This window comes from Bubalus kerabau, chromosome 6, assembly GCF_029407905.1.
Source record: "Bubalus kerabau isolate K-KA32 ecotype Philippines breed swamp buffalo chromosome 6, PCC_UOA_SB_1v2, whole genome shotgun sequence".
Classification (NCBI taxonomy): Eukaryota; Metazoa; Chordata; class Mammalia; order Artiodactyla; family Bovidae; genus Bubalus; species Bubalus kerabau.
Genome location: NC_073629.1, coordinates 1,885,011 through 1,901,785, shown reverse-complemented (window position 1 = coordinate 1,901,785; position 16,775 = coordinate 1,885,011). Strand labels below are relative to the sequence as shown.

The following is a 16,775-nucleotide window of genomic DNA, read 5'->3' as shown; positions in this document are numbered from 1 at the left end:
CCTTACATACTATCAAGAGATGACATAGCGGGATTAACCTTTGCCTCTGGTGGCCATCCCATGGGCTTTTGCAGGTGCCAGGAGGAAGGGATGGGACTCTTGGAACATCCCCCACACCACCCAAGCCTGGGGAACTAAGAAAGCAACACTCACGTCACTCTTCATCCCGATCTCACTGTAGGCCTCCGCCATCTTGTCTTTTCTTAGCTCCTGAAGAAGACGACATGAGACACTGGTTTTACCAACCAACATAGAAAGCTGTGGACTCCCCTGCAGAAGGAAACCTCTAGATTCCCAAGTGGTGGGGGGGGGGGGGGGCGCGGGATTATATATTCAAGGCTCCAACAATCAGCTCCAACCCCACCCTCTTCCTCAGCCCTTTGGATACCTCTGAGCTGCCAGCCCTTTGCATTGAGCTGAGAAGCTCAGCTTAGAGCCTGAGATAAGACGTGGAGTCCTAGCCAAAGGACACACATGTTGGACAATGCAAGAGCTCACGCGAAGGCCCCAGGATTAGTTGTCTCTACATAGCCAACACCATAGGAAGAAGTAGCTCTCTTTATAGTAGGTTATCTCCTGCAGTGGTCCCCCACACACTGATCAACACCCAGGATGGTGAGGTTTTCAACAAGAGGGGAAACTTAGGGACTACTCTGGCTCCTAGGAACAGGACTCCCTCCCAGGGGCTTGCCGAGCTTGACCTCACTGTCCCTGCTAGGTCCCAACCAGGCTGATAGGGGAACTCCAGCGGCAGGCACAGGGAGGGGCCAAGAGGGAAGGCACGCCGAGGGGCCTTCCTACAAGCAGCCACTGCAGCCAGCAAGCCGGTGAGGTGTAATTCAGCCCGGGGAAGTGAGAGTCAAGTCAGGCAAAGACCGCAGAGCAAGGAGCCAAACCTTTGTCCAGAGCCCTTCTCCAGCCCTACCCCCCAAATTTCCAAGGAAAAATATGCCACCTCCTCTACTCACATTATACACGACTTCGTTGGGGTTCTTCTTCCTCTGTTGGGAGAGAGAAGGGGAAGAAGTTAGCAAGGGAGAAACGGAATCCAATCCAGGCCAGGAGAGCTGAGACACCCTCCCTCTGCCCCTTCCACACAGCTGTGGGCGCCTCCTCAGCCCGCGTCCTCCCTGCGCTCCTGCAGTCAGCTTAGCCACCCCGGGGCCTTCATGGCCTCATGCTCCCTAATGCATACAGATGTGCTCTCACACCCAAGCTGAGCTCTGCTCTTAAGACCCCACCTCGGGCCTCCTCCAGCTGCTCCCTTTCCCACAGGGTGTGGAGTCTACAGCTGAAAAGGCAGAGCTGCTGCGAGTCTGGTATTAGCGTTGCCACATTCATGCTGTGAAGGCCCGTGTGAGGCAGAAAGGAGCCCCGGTCCGCCTGGCCAGGCCTCACACCTCAAGGTCCAGCATGGTGAAGAGCGCGCTGGCCCCACGGAGCCCTCTTCCAACTGCCTGGCTGAGCCCGCACACACACTCGCACTCACACACACACATGCAAACACAAAAAGGCCCTACCGGTTTTCCCCCCTTCTCAGGGTCGAAGCCCCCTCTCCTATCCAGGACCGCATACTCCTCTCTTCGGCCGACATTCAGCTCCTAGAAGAGGCAGAAATGAGTCAGATGAGAAAGGAAAGCTCAGGAGGATGGGGCAGGTAGGCCAAGGAGTTCTTTACGAGTGATAGATAGCTCACAAAGCAGCAGGGACCACACAATCATCTCAGAAAGCCTCTCAGAGAACATATTACTGGGGGGGTGGGGATGGGGGGGAGGGATGCATGATCTATTCGACCCAAGTCCCATTGCAGGGAGGGAGTGAAATCGCTTCTCCACCGCAGGGAAGATCTGCACCTTCCTTCTCCACCCCCACCCCTCTGGTCCGTGAAACCGCCGCCGGGCGGGGGCTCGCTTGGAGCAGGCACTGCCCTAAGTGGGCGCTTGCCGCGCAGCACACCGCCAGGGAGCGGCATCCTCCCAGCATCTCCGCGAGGCAGGCAGGGTGACTATCCCCGTTTTACGAGTTAGGAAACTGAGTCCCAGAGAGGTTTTTAACCCTGCAGAGCTGATAGCCGCGGACCAGACCCACAACCGAGCCCCTGGCCGCTGTTTCCCCCACGACCCAGGAGAGGCGTGCACTTCTAGGCTAGGCTCCCCGGGAGAGGCGGACTTACGTTGTAGACCGGGTTCTGGCCCTGCTGGTAGGCGGGGGCGGCACTCCTGCTGAACTGGATGGGGAAGAGGAGAGAAAGCGCTTTACTTTCTCCACTGCAAACGGCGTGCGCCCTGTCTGCTGCGGCTGGGCCCCTTCGGGACCCCGGGGCGTGAAAGCTTCATTTCTGAGCCCAACTGTCCTTCCTCCTCGCAGGGGTCAAGCGCCGTCACCTCAGGTGCCCCAGCACCCGCCCTGGTTTCCGCTCCCGGGCCCTGGCCCTCGCGCATGCGCAGAAGCGCCGGCCTCGCGGGCCGCGCCCACTGCGTTCCGGGCTTTTCTCCCGGCCGCTTCCTCCCAGGGATTCGGAGGACTAGTTGAGAGGTCCCACCTCCATCTTGACCCCGGCACCCGGGTACACTGTGTCCGTGTGGCACTGTGTCCTGAGGGCCTGGCCCAGGCACCTGGCCTCGCTCTGTTTCCAGTTCATGCCCCTCAGCTGAAACTGCAGGCTCTTGCAGATTCAGAACATTGGGAACCACCTGGCAGATGATCTAGGGCAGCGTTTCTCAAACTTAAGAAAGTAAGACACTGTTTCTTATAATAAAATGTTTTGCTAAAGTCCAAAATCCAAATATATATGTGCATATATATATATATATATAGGTTAAGGCACAAAAGTCCTAACGACCGAGGCTTCCTCTCCCTTTGCCCACGCCACGGCCACCCCTAGCCCCAGCCCCAGCGCCTCCAAGTACTGCAGGACCTGCAGGGCCCTAGGTGAAAACCTAGGTGAAAACCGATGCTCTGGGTTAACCTTCCCACTATGGATGAAAAACGGGTTTGAAGAGAAAAGGCTGGCCAAGTCTGGGTCTGCAGTTGGACAGCAGGGTCTGGAAAGAGACTGCAGGCCCCCACCTCCCTGCTCTTCACTGAAGCATAACCCCCTTTCCTAGCAGAACCTCTCCCTTGAGATGCCTAAATGTTCACACATCTGTATGACTCCTCAGTAAAACTCCAGCACCAGCGTACAATCAATTGTACACTCAGCCTCCCACTCTTGTCCGGCTAAGCAAAACATCACCTCCCACCTCTCCAGCCCACCCAGTGTGCACACTTGGTTGGTCTCTGCTTTACCCGTGGATACCAACCACTCATGCTTGAGACTTTCTAAGACCAAGGCCCTCTGAACATCCACCGAGTTGGGGAGCCCATGCCCTCCCCGCAGAGGCCAGGGGCACCAACCTTTGCTCTCAGAAACAGGGCAGTGACAATAACGCCGTAGATGAAGAGGATCCCATCCAACAGGTAGCAGAGTTTAGGATCGAGCAGGCCGAAGCTCTGTGCCGCTGTGTCAAGAGATGAAATTGATTAGCCAGGTCCAGGTGAAGGAACATGTCAGCTTGCGCGGGGCAAGTACCATGACAGGTCAAGGAAATCATGATGAAGGCTGGCTGCATTCTCCATACCCCATTTGACCACAACTTCTCTCCCACCTTGGACCAGCCTCTGGGGAAACCTAGCCTGCCCCAGCAGTGGACCTGGCACCTGGCAGGGCCACAAAGCCTGGAAGACAGGAAGGAGGCAAAAACTAAGTGGGGGAGGGGAAATTGTCCATTGTGCACATTGTGAAGGAAAACACCCTGTGCTGCTGCCTCCCAGCATGGGAGCCCAGTTAGGTGCGAGCCCCGTGTGAACCTCGTAATCTGGAAGCCACCGCAAATTGCCAAGGGGCCCCTCACAGTATGTACCACGCAAACTAAAGTACAATGGGGTCGGGGAAGGAGGTACAGTAAACATTCTGGTTAAACAAGAAAAGCATTTTTCGAAAGCTCACTGCACTGTGAGAGAGGAGACGCGGATTTAGCCTAGACTGTTCTTCCTGCCAGGTATGTATGCAGCAACTCAAGTGTAAAACGGGGTGTAGTAGGCGTCTAACTCCACCCCCTGCCTGGTATCACGGAAGCCGCAGTCCAGCGGCCGCAATCTCTCCCGGGCCGAGGGCGCCCTCTAATGGCCGCCTGCAGGACTACCTCGGAACTGCTGCCGCTAAGTCGCTTCAGTCGTGTCCGACTCTGTGCGACCCCACAGACGGCAGCCCACCAGGTTCCCAGTAAGGGAGCGGATAACATGCACTTGAAGGCCTCCTCCTCATTAGTTCTGTGACTTGGGGCAAGTTATTTACCCTATTTCAGCTGCCTCTTCTGTTGACCAGGGTGAAAACTATAACATTTCTTTAGTGTTTACTTCGTGCTAAACACCGATTTGATGTAATAACTTGTCAGTCCCTCCCAACAGCGCCAGGTGGCCACAGGCAGGGAGAACTTCGGATTTAGCCAGGAGCATTCAGCAAGTAAGAGGCAGGCCAGGAGAGCCCAGGTGGCATATCTCCCCTCCTCCCCCCGTCCCCGACCTCCTGGGCCCAGCCCTGCCCTCCCTCTTGCAGGAGCAACGTTTTGGCTTCTGCCACAGGCCCTGGGAGCAGGTGAGTCAGGGCTGCACCCTAGTCCCCACCCCCAGCCCTCTTGAATCCTTCTGTTCTCAACCCTTTGACTCCTTCCCTAACTCGGGACGCTCCACCCCCACCCAGGCACTGATTTCTTTGTAAACGTCCCATAGTCCTTGCTCAGAAACCGTTTTGTCTGTCTGAGTCAAGTCTGAAGTAGGGGATCTGAAGGCCACTCCAGTGTTCTTGCCTGAAAAATCCCATGGACAGAGGAACCTGGCCAGCTGCAGTCCATGGGGTCGCACAGATTCAGACACGACTGATGACACGCACACACCACCCACACTGAAGGCCTATAAGGAGACAAGCCAGCCCCCAGCAAAGGCCACGTTTGGTGGCCACTCCACCCTAGCTGGGGTAATTTGTTTTTCCTTTTAGGACTGGAGGGGTGTCAGCGGAGATTTATTTGGGTGGTTGAGATTCAGAAAAAAGGTTGGGAGAAAATCGCTTAGTTGCCTGTCACATAAAATGAGAACAGAAAAATTACTGGACAGTAAATTTAGAACAAATAAGGAGAAATATTTCTTGGTGTTGTGCAGAGCCAGTGTAGTGGGGGAGAGGATTTGGCCCCTCCCCAGAGATAAGTAATAGGGCCACATTTCTTTTTTTTCTTTCTTTTTGATCAGCAGAATGATTTTATGACCAAAGACAAATGTGCTGTGTGTGGTTTGGTCAAAAAAAGGATATTAATTGCTGCACACACCCAGGGGTAGGAAACTTCCCTCTGCCGAGTCCAACTGTGACCATGCTAGGAGAATGGGACTGAGGAAGGCAGTGATAATCCAGAAAGTTCCTTGAAGGGACCCAGGGCCTAATTCAGTTGTGTGGTTAATTAAATATTTATTGGGCATCTGCTTGATGTCAGGGGATATTGAAATAGAAAGGACCCTGGATTGGGTATCAGGTGGGTTCTATCAATAGTCTTTCCTCTGCCACTAAGTAGCTATGTGGTTTTGGGCAAGTCACCTCACCTCTCTGGGCCTCAGTTTCTCCATCTGTAAAGTAGTGGGTCATCCTGTCTACCTTAAGGGTGTGGTGAGACTCAAATGAGAGAATGTACTGGTAGGTGTTTTTGTAAATTTCCTCCATAAGGATAACATGTCTAGCATTTGAGTAGGGTCTTCTGAGTCCCTGCTCTTTTAGGGCTTATGTCTTAGCTCTTGAGGCCACACCCAGGTTGGAGGGGCTTCCCTTGAAGCCCCTTGTCAGCTTTCCAAGTTGACAACTCAAAGACAGGAGCCATAGACACTCCTAGGTTCTGGCTCCTTCCCTGCCTCCCCATCCCCAAGGGAGAGACCCGTTTTCCTCCTTCCCTGAGCATCTTGTTTCTGTCCCCACCACATTCAGTCCCTAAGAGAGGTATTCAATGAGGTTATATGGTGGTTGTTTTCCTAAACAACAGGAGAACCTGTGTTATTTCACGCTTCCCATCCTCTGCCCCAGATCCACAGCACCCAAGAGAACCCCAGAATTTGCACAAGTACCCAGATACTGATTCTCATTCTCAATCCTGGTCGCATGTTAGAATCGGCCTGGGGTCCACTCTGACCCCAGGTTCTCATTTAATTGTCTAGGGTAGGGACCAGGCGTGAGCATGGGCCGACGCACAGCAGAGCCGAGATTCAGAGATGCAATGTCCCTCAGGCACAGCCTTTCTCAGCAATACATCTATGCCCTACCACAAGTATGAATTTCACTGCCGAAAAGAGACAAAAAAACAAAAGCAAAGCCTCAGTCTTTTATATGCACTGCAATTTTTGTGTACTTCTCAACTGTGTATTATTGATCTTCTCCAAGCCTCAGTTTCCTCATCTATAAAACAGGATAATAATATTAACTGTCTCATTAGGTAATGGTGAGGCTTAATTATCTCAATAAAATAATTAATGCCTGGCATGTATTAATAATAAGTGCTCCATATATCAGCTATTGTTATCACCATGATTTTTTTTTTCCCAAATCACCACCAATATATTTATTTGAGGGAGAAAGGGTCAAATCATGTCAATAACTTTTAAACCAGATAAGATTAGGGACACTGATCTGCCTAACTTCTGGGTGTTCACAACTGCACAGGTAACCAGAGCATGTTGAGGCGACACCAATTAAACCAAAGAGCACTTGATGGGAGGATGCATTCTGAGCAGTCATGTGATTTCCCATTCAGAAGGTGCTGCCTTCATATCAGAAAAGTGGTGCTGAGGAAAATGAAGACAGAACCTCCTAGAACCCAGTATCCTCCTAGCACAGGCCAGGACATGATAGTGACCTGGTAAAGAAGAATCTCACCCTATTTGCAGAGCAAAAGATCAATGCTCCCAGCTGAGCTGCAAAGTGAAAGCTGGGGGTGGAATCTGACCCCGTGATCCTTTCCCCTCCAATCTGGGCCTCCGCAAACCACTCTGATCCCCTGCACAAGGCAGACTCAGCAAATCTGGGAAGTTAGGAGGATTCTTCCCAGTTCCCCAACCCCAATCCACTGTATCCAGGTCCCAGGGCACAGGGCCAGCCTCTCTGGACCCCCACTTCTGGATGGACACGTGACAAGCAGGGGACGGAAGCCCAGCTGGGCTGGGACCCATCTGAGTGCTGCTAGGCTGCCGTTCCAGGATCAGGCCTCACCCGAGGTGGTCAGGCCAAGACGGAGCAGTTATTTAGGTCATTCCAGTTGCTCCAGGGCAAAACACAACCTGGCAAAAAGGAGGGCTGGAGCTTCAGAAGAGCTGACCCTGCACCTTCAAGTGCTTCCTGCAGTGGATCCGGGATTAGAACACAGGGAGCAAGGGGGACCCAATCTGTGACCTGCGGTTGTTCACCACCATGAGACTGCCTGCCCGCAGGCTCACTCCAACCCCCATCACAAACTTGGTGTAAGTCCAGATGGTCAGGGTCCGCCTGAACTGGGAGCCTGGATTCTAGGTGTTCCCCTGCCTCCCTTTGTTGTCCATCCAGTAGGCACTGGAGAAGTGGGCCACAGCATGATAAACTGGAGTCTTCCTGCCAGGTAGCATGCGTGAAATGAAAATAAAAATTGCATGAGCTTTGCTAAAAGAGCTCTCTAAAACTGAGCCAGGAGACCATTAAGAAAGCATGACTTATGAACATCTCAGCCTGTGTGGAATCTGATCTTTTGACCCAGTGATGTCACCCAGAACACCTGCCAGAAATTCAAGATACTTACTAGACCCTTACCTTAAAATAACTCATGACAATCTATCTACTTATGGAACCCACACTCCAAAACAACTTGTGATTCCTTAAGGACAAATATTTTCCACCTTATGTTAGAGCCAACCACAGTTCTCAGCAGGCAACTCTTAACAGCTTCATGGCTTTTTGTCTTCATAAACCCCAGATGCTTTCTCTTCCTTGGAACACTCTTTCAGGGTTACCTGAATCTGCATCTCCTGAACTGCAGTACTCAAGACCCCAACCAACAATGACAACAAAATAAAGACTCCAGATAAACTCTTTGCCTATTTGTAGGCTCCTGCATGATCGGATGCCTGGAACAGGCCCCGTGGGACACCCAGAGGAGGCTCCAGGGGGAACCAGGCCTTGTTGGGGAGGGAGACACAATGCGAAATGTTCACAGGCTGCTGTGACTAAGTTTCAAAAGCCAGCAAACAGTAAGAGCTGTGAATTCAGAGCTAGGCAAAAGCTCTGTGTCCTGCAACCAAAGTTGAGGTGCACCTACAGCAGAGAGCTGTGTCTCTTCACATGTTTCATCTAAAAATGGTATAGTCTTATTAGTGAAAGTGAGCTTGGCCATCTCTATACACCCTTTGGTCATCTTCATAAAGGCCCAGCGTGTGGAAGTTTCATGGCACTGACCATTAACAGAAAGATTCTGGGTCCCCAAAGGCAGCCTGGAGGCACTAGAGTCTGGTTTTTCTGGACAAGATGTATTTGAATTGTGTTGTTTGTCTGTCTCCCAGGCAGACTTTGAGCTTTCCTAAACAGACTGAACAGGACTTATCAACCTGGCCCTGCTGTAACCCAAATCTACAGACACACGCTGATGCCCATCTCCCCCTCCGGCAAATCCTTTTTAGGAGCAGGGCATCTGTCAAACTCCATCACATCTAATTGTTAAGGATACTTCCCATTTGAATCCCAACATGCACTTTTAAAATGACTTCCTGTACCTGATCAAGTTTGATTCTCATGAGAGCCCAGAAGGTGAGCAAGGGGCTATTGCTAGATGCAATTCACTCATTGATAGACTGAGACCAGAGGAGTAGAAAACTTTTCCTGAGGACACCTGCAGGTTAGAGCCGAGCTGGATGGGATACTGAGTCCCCGATTCCAGGTACTCGTCTAACCTCTCTGCCTTAGGTGCACCTTACCTTTGGCTGCAGGACGTAGAACTTTCACTGAGCTCTGAATTCACAGCTGTTACTGTTTGCTGTCTTTTGACCCTTTGTCACAGCAGCTTGTGAACTTTTCACATTGTGTCTCCCTCCCCAACAAGGCCTGGAAAGCACAGATGATGCCTTTTGATTTCACTTGCTTATTTCCCCTCCTCACCTAGCACATACGAGGCCACTTAAGAGGAAAGAACATGAGCCTTAGAGCCAGAAAACCTAAGATTTAAATTCTGAATCTGCTTCTTACTAGCTTTGTGGTTTGGGACAGCTTTCTTAACCACGCTGAGCTTCAATTCCTCTATCTGCAAAAGGGGTTTATTAAGTCTGACTTCACAGGGGAGTTATGCAAATGAAATGAGATACCAGTGTGTGGGGAAGTGCCCTGTCTGGTGGCGTGTGCTGAATCCAGGGTCTCAGGTGAACTTCTCCACCATGATAGAGGCTCTGAAGGTACAAGCAGCAGCAGGAGTAGACCAGGGCTTCCCACTCCTTCATGCCAAAAAAAACCTGGGCAGTTTGCCCAGCTCAGGATGGAGCGACCCCTCTTTCAGTGTATATGAGGATAAAACCAGACAATGCATATATGGAAAATGCCTGGTGTACAGCAGGAGCTCAATGGTGGGTAGACAGCCTGAGAACTCCTGGCTTCACCAGATGGTGACAAGCTAACTTACGTCTGCACTGTGTTCAGCTTAGCCCTTGAGTTATCTGATTTAATCCTCAGAACAACTCTGTATGATACGGGAAGAATGATGCCACTTCTATTCAGATGAGGAAATTGAGTCTCAGAAAGATCACTCAGCTAAAGAGTTCCCAAGTTTTATCTGATGCAAAGTCTCTCCACTCTATCTGGATGCTTCTGGAGTTTCTCTCTTCTAGAGAGCTTCCCACCTTTTATAAGAATTTCTTCTCTGATACCCCCAGCCTCTGCTTGAATATCTCACGTGACAGAAAGCTCACCACCCATCAATTACTTGTGGAGAGCTCAAATTTTCAGAGATTTTAAAAAAATAGCTTTGGTCCTAGATCTGCTTCCAAAAACACAAAGAACACAAATTCTCCCACATCTATAGGGACTGTAAAATCCCACCCATGTCCAGCTTGTCTCCCCCTTAATAAGAAGCACTTTAACATAACAGCAAGAACAAACCCTCTGAAGGCAGACAACTTGAGTCTGAATCCTGGCTCTGCTGTTTAACTAGCTGTATGAATATGGGATAATCATAGCTACCTCCCAGGGTGTGTGAGGTAAGTGGGAAGGGCTGGTGAGCTCTCAGTACGTAGGACCTAATGGTATTGATTCTAATAGCCTACAGTTCAGGTAGGAGCAGACAGCTTCCGAGCCTCCTGAACTCCTTTTGCCACTCCAACCTTGAGCTCAGGGTCTGGCTGCTGCCCAGCTGCACCTCCAGACTCAGATGCAACTGGGGATGACATTGCAGGCTAAGAATTTAGAAAACAGGAAGTCATGTGTGTTCAGGAAGGCAGTGGCAGCAGTGATGGGGTGCCTGTGCTGGGTGTGATGCCCAGTCCGTCCGCCGCAGCACTTCAGGCATCCAGACCTACCCCTCCGGGGAGTGGCTCTTTCATTGAGCAACTAACTTTCATTGCAGCAGGGAAAACCTAGGCTAGACTCACAGGATGATAGTTATAACCACTTTTGTGCTAGAAAGCACGTGTGAGTTTTCCCATTTGATTACTTTACAGCTGGGGAAACTGAGACTCAGAGATGTTTAATAACTTGCCTGCGGTCTAGAGCCAGGTTTAAACCTAGATCTATCTGAATCCATAATCCAGACACCGTGTGGTCCAGAGTCCTAACCACCAGTTGGTATTACCCTTGGACGACTTACTGGTCTTCAGGGATGGGGAGAAAGGATCCTCACCAGGCTTTGGAGACCTTCTTTTTCAGAGGATCCAGTAGGTGATATCCTAACTTAACAATTGGCCTTCTTTCTTTGAGAAGGCAGAGGGCTGAAAGGCCTACGGGGTTAACAGCTATAGCTGGCCTACTATGAAATGTGAGACCAGCACCCACACTGGCCAGTGCCTAGAGAGGCTGATCCATTTGGGAACATCCTAATCAACTTGACGTACATCATTTATTAGTACCAGATAATTTTTAAAAATTTTCTTTTCTATTGGAGTATAGCTGATCAGTAATGCCGCTCTAGTTTAAATTGTATTTACTTTTTTGTTGTTGGCTGTGCTAGGTCTCCGTCGCTCTCTGGGCTTTCTCTGGTGGTGAGCAGGGGCTAGTTGCGGTGTGCCGGCTTCTCGTTGCAGTAGCTTCTCTTGCTGCAGAGCACAGGCTCCAAGGTGCACAGGCTCCAGCAGATGTGGCACATGGGCTCAGTGGTGGTGGTGCTCGGGCTTAGTTGTCCTGTGGTACATGAAATCTTCCGGAACCAGAGATTGAAAAAATGTCCCCTGCATTGGCAGGTGGATTCTTAACCGTCAGACCAACTTTGTTTCCGTTAAGGGCTGAATTTAGTTCAGTTCAGTCACTAAGTCGTGTCCGACTCTTTGCGACCCCATGAATCGCAGCACACCAGGCCTCCCTGTCCATCACCAACTCCCGGAGTCCACCCAAACCCATGTCCATCGAGTCGGTGATGCCATCCAACCATCTCATCCTCTGCCATCCCCTTCTCCTCTTGCCCCCAGTCTTTCCCAGAATCGGGTCTTTTCAAATGAGTCAGCTCTTCACATCAGGTGGCCAAAGTACTGGAGCTTCAGCTTCAACATCAGTCCTTCCGATGAACACCCTCACAATTCATATGTCCTAACTCCCAGTACCTCAGAATGTGAGTGTATTGGAGGTAGGCAGCTGGCATAATTTCTGACTTCTGAGAAATTGTAAGGAGGGAGCATATTGCACGTAAGCAAGAACCTAGCACAGCGCCTGACACATAGTAGGTACTCAAAACACCATGATAGGCCATTGTTATTAGGAGATGCAGGCATGGTGCTAGGCAGTGAGGAGCAAGCAAAAACACAAATAAAGGGCTTCACCGTTGTGCAGGGAGGTGAGCAAGTAAACAGATCTTCCCACCAAGAGAGACGCACGGGACGCTGAGGACAGCCGAGGGAGACAGCGCCCGTGCTCATCAGCGCTCTGGGAGGAAAGCAATTACAGATCGTGACCGCCCTTGGTAAGCAGAATCCACATTTCAGCTCTCTCCATTTATTACACCTTCCCAGTGGCCCCTCAAGGCCAGCAGACAAGTATCTCATTTTAGTGGACAGCACTTACTCTGTGCCAGGCAGTTATAAACAAGTTATATATGCACATGTATATATATATACACACACACACAGAAAGTGCAGTATCTATGTATATGTGTATATATATCTACATGTTTTATTGCTATTGTTTAGTCATTAAGTCATATCCGACCCTTTTGCAACCCCATGAACTGTAGGCTGGACAGATTTTACTTGCTCCACTTTGCAGATAAAGAGTCTGAAGGTCAGGAAGGTGAAGTGACTCCTGAGGTCCCGTGGTGTGCATGTCTCAGGGCCAGGAGGAAGCCTGGAGGAGAGGCCAGGTGTTGCCAGGCCTTTGTTCTTTCACACACAGCCCACAGCCCTCACAGTATGCTCTTGAACATTAGCACCATTTAAAAGAAATCTGCTCTAGAACAAAACCCTCAGGTAAAAACTCCACGTGGGATTTTGCCATTTCTTTGAGACTTTCATTTATTCTGTTAGTCTGCAGATAAACCCTCACAGTATGCAGAGATATTAGCACATTTTTACATTTATTGATATTTATTACCTCATTATCTGCAGGAGCAAAACAAAAAGACGTAGAAGAAGACAAACAATGTACATGTCCACCAGCTGGAAACCAGATAAATAAATCTCGGTATACTTACGTAAAGCAGTTCAAATAAACAAACACAACAGACAGCTTGTATGTGCTGCTATGGAAAGATCTTCAAGATACTTAGATTAAAAATCAAGCTCTGGAATGACGTATACAATATTCGTGTATGAACAAGAAAAGGCAGTCACTCAGTCACGTCCGACTCTTTGCAAATCCCTGCACTGTAGCCCGCCAGACTTCTCTGTCCATGGGATTCTCCAGGCAAGAATACTGGAGTGGGTTGTCATTTGCTCCTCTAGGGGATCTTCCCGACCCAGGGATCTAACCCTTGGCCCCTGCGCCTCCTGCATTGGCAGATTCTTTATCGGTGAGCCACTTGGAAGCCCAGCTTGCACATATATGCTGCTGCTGCTGCTGCTGCTGAGTCGCTTCAGTCGTGTCCGACTCTGTGCGACCCCATAGACGTCAGCCCACCAGGCTCCCCCGTCCCTGGGATTCTCCAGGCAAGAACACTGGAGTGGGGTGCCATTTCCTTCTCCAATGCATGAAAGTGAAAAGTGAAAGTGAAGTCGCTCAGCCGTGTCTGACTCTGTGTGACCCCATGGATTGCAGCCCACCAGGCTCCTCTGTCCATGGGGTTTTCCAGGCAAGAGTACTGGAGTGGGGTGCCATTGCCTTCTGCACATGTATACTTATACATAAAAATGTATCTGGATGGTTTATGTTTGGGATGATGAACAAGTTCTGGAAACATTCGTGATTATGATAAATCTCTCCTTTTAGGACTCTTTAGCTTCTGTAAATATGGCTTATCCTTTTTGGTGTACAAGTTTTGTACACAATTTAAGTATACTCCCTTTGTTTGAGAAGAAACCACTGACCAGGAGAAAATATTTTTGAATCACACGTATAAAAGAGGATTGAGTCCTGAATATATAAAACTCTAATATCCATATGGGAGTTGGGGAGGGAAATGGCTCTGTATCATGTTTGTGATCGTGGTTATGTGAATCTATCCAAATCTTACAGCTCATAGAACTACCCACCAAAAATAATGTATTGTTAATTATTTTACTGTTAAGTCTGCAATTTTAAAAATTTAAAAATTTATGACAGTAAAAAAAAATTCTAGAAACAGATAGTGGTGATGGTAGACAACATTATGAATGTACTTCATACCACTGAACCATACTCTTAAAAAATAGTTAAATGGTAACTTTATACGACTTATAATTTTACCACAATAAAAAGTATCAATATCTACCTACCTACCTACCTACCTATATATTTGGATTGCTGCATACACAAAATACATTATTCACAGTAACTCTGGAGAGGAAGGAGTTGAGGGAGAGTTTGGGAAAATTTTACTTATTTTCTACTTTGCACCCTTTTAGGTTCTTTGAAACTTTGTGATAATATATTACATTTATAATGTTAACCCAACAAAAACAAATGACATGAACCCTTAAATAAGTTCATGTTTACACAGCACAGTTCTAGGCAAGCAGAAAGTGGAGGGAGGGATACAGACTTGTCCATCTAGCAAAGCACCTTGAACTTGACTGTGGCTCTGTACATTTCTGGTGATGACTTACTGGGGTTTGGAAGTAATTCAAATATACAGAAATGTTCGCTGTAATTGTATTTTAGGAAATTTTAATACCTTTATGCATAAACATAAAAACAATTACTCCTGATGGATAGCACAATCATAAGTGAAAGTGAAGTCACTCAGTCGTGTCCAACTCTTTGCGACCCCATAGACTGTAGCCTACCAGGCTCCTCCGTCCATGGGATTTTCCAGGCGAGAGTACTAGAATGGAATGTCATTTCCCTCTCCAGAGGATCTTCCTGACCCAGGGATCAAACCCGGGTCTCCCGCAGTGCAGGTAGACACTTTACCCTCTAAACTACCAGGGAAGTCCACAGCACAATCATAGTTGCTGTTATTATTATCAGTGCTGCAGAAAAGAGATGCCTTCATACTCAAGTTCCTCCTTGCCCTATCCTTGACCCAAGCACCAGCCCAGCAGGTGAAAGCAGCTCTGACCCACTGCCTCGCTCCACTCAAGCCACTGCCCCCGGGAATCAGGCACCCAAGAAGCCAAGCAGATTTCGAGGCATCAGGAGCTGCGCTACCAGAATAACCCAAGAGAGACCGTCAGACCGAAGGGAGCCAGAGAGGCCATCTTTGAAGCCCTCATCTGCCCTCTGGGAAGGCTCCTACTGACTCCAGGCAATTGAGGCTAACTTTTCCTGGCTTGCACACCACCCATAGCAAAAACCTACATATCTATCTGCTTGACTGATAGCCCCTCCAGCCAAGGAGCTCCCTGAGCCTGCGGCCATGCTTGGTCCACTGCCGTAGGCCCTGTGCTCGGCTCCTTTGGCTACACAGTGGTAGGTTGGGGGCAAGTCGCAGGACGAGGCCTGCCTACCAAGCTTAGCTTCTCCCAGACTGGTCGGAGGAAATGCTATTTTGATTTGAAATTATACAGACTTTACGGGGCAGGGTAAATTCTCTGCGATTTTAGAGGCAAACCTGAGCCTTCATGAGGCCAAGTTCACTGTCCCCTATCTGGGGTCCCTCCTGGAAAGGAGATGGAAAAAAGCAGTGGCAGGCTTCTGGGGCTTCTCCTGAGGTGGTCGTGCTCACTTACCCCTGGGCCCTGGCCACCCAGCTGTGCCCGGGGTGGGCCCTGCCCTCTGCTGTCACAGCCCACCAAGTGCGTTCAGAGGCTGGGCTCTTCCCTCCAACCACACACACGCAGAGCCCAGGTGTGCAGGACCCCAGCCTAAGGTTACCAACCGAATTCATGAAGAATAGCCCTGCCCCAGAGGAAGAGAAGCTTTGGACTGTACGCGCGCGGGCGTGTGTGTGTGTGTGTGTGTGTGTAGGGGATCTTAAGGTCCTTCCCCCGTGAGGCCAGGGTGGGCTCTGGGCGCTCACGCCTCTCCGTGCGGTTACTGGGAGCAGCAGCTCCACCCCTGGGCCCACAGCTGTCTCCTAGCTCGAGGTTTCCTGTCGAGCTCAGCCATCCAGGGCCTGGGTTATCACCGGAGATCTCCCTTCTGAACTTGAACTGCTCACACACTCTCAGGCACCCGCCCCCACTTGCGGTCCCTTCCCCCTGAACCGCACCGCCCCCGGCCTCTGCGGGGAAGTCGGCTGGGCTGGGAACGCTCGGGGTGGGGGTGGGGGACAGCTGGATCCGCTCTGGACCTGGGGGCCGGGGCCGCAGGAGCTGTGTCCCGGTTGCCAGGGAGAACTGGCCGAGGGTCAGTTCTCGGTCCCTGAGAAGCAGGGACCCGCCAGGCCCTGCGGGGTGAGGAGGTGGGGAGCGCACGCACAGATCAGGAGACGTGGCTCTGGTCTCCGAGAGCGTTGAGCGCGTGTCCAGGGGCCTTCCGGAAGGCCCAGGAGACAGGCCCTCTGGAGACAGAAGCCTCCCCCACGAAGAGCCTCCGGCCTACAAGCTCTGTCCCCCTTCTCAGAGATCCAGGAGGAAGCGCAGGGGTCTCTCGGTTCTCACAGTGAGGGGTACTCCAAATGTCGTCAAAAGATGCCGCTGGCAGAGTCCATAGCTGCTTTCCCTTTGGAGCCCTGACACAGGGTAAGCAGCCAGGGCTGGATTTTACGCGCCCCTCTGCTGGGGCAGCGCTGTGTGGAGCTTTGGGAATCCACAGGTGGACGCCCGTGTTGGGGTATGTTCTCTCCCACCCAGCCAAGGAGTGAGGGGCCATGTGGGGAGGGGAAGGGCCCAGGAGGCTGCCCTTGTCAGCTTCTCCTGGTTTTTTCCCACATGAGCTAACCAGGTTGCTGGACAGGGTATTATTCTGACGGAGGACAGAAAAAATAATTGAGCTAGCTCCTAGGTGAAGAGGGGTTGTTTTACTCCTCTTGACTGGCAGC

General features: G+C 50.5%; 1 protein-coding gene across 1 annotated transcript in view; it reads right to left on the bottom strand.

Annotated features, from left to right (window-relative positions):
• Positions 1-16,775, bottom strand: part of CD247 (CD247 molecule) — an 83,686-nt gene that overhangs the window by 3,350 nt on the left and 63,561 nt on the right. The window contains exons 2-6 of the mRNA XM_055587182.1: positions 3,397-3,500; positions 2,174-2,227; positions 1,521-1,601; positions 969-1,001; positions 154-210 (exon numbers count right to left, since the gene is read on the bottom strand). Coding sequence (XP_055443157.1) covers positions 154-210; positions 969-1,001; positions 1,521-1,601; positions 2,174-2,227; positions 3,397-3,500 — 329 coding nt within the window. The remainder of the gene's footprint in view (positions 1-153; positions 211-968; positions 1,002-1,520; positions 1,602-2,173; positions 2,228-3,396; positions 3,501-16,775) is intronic.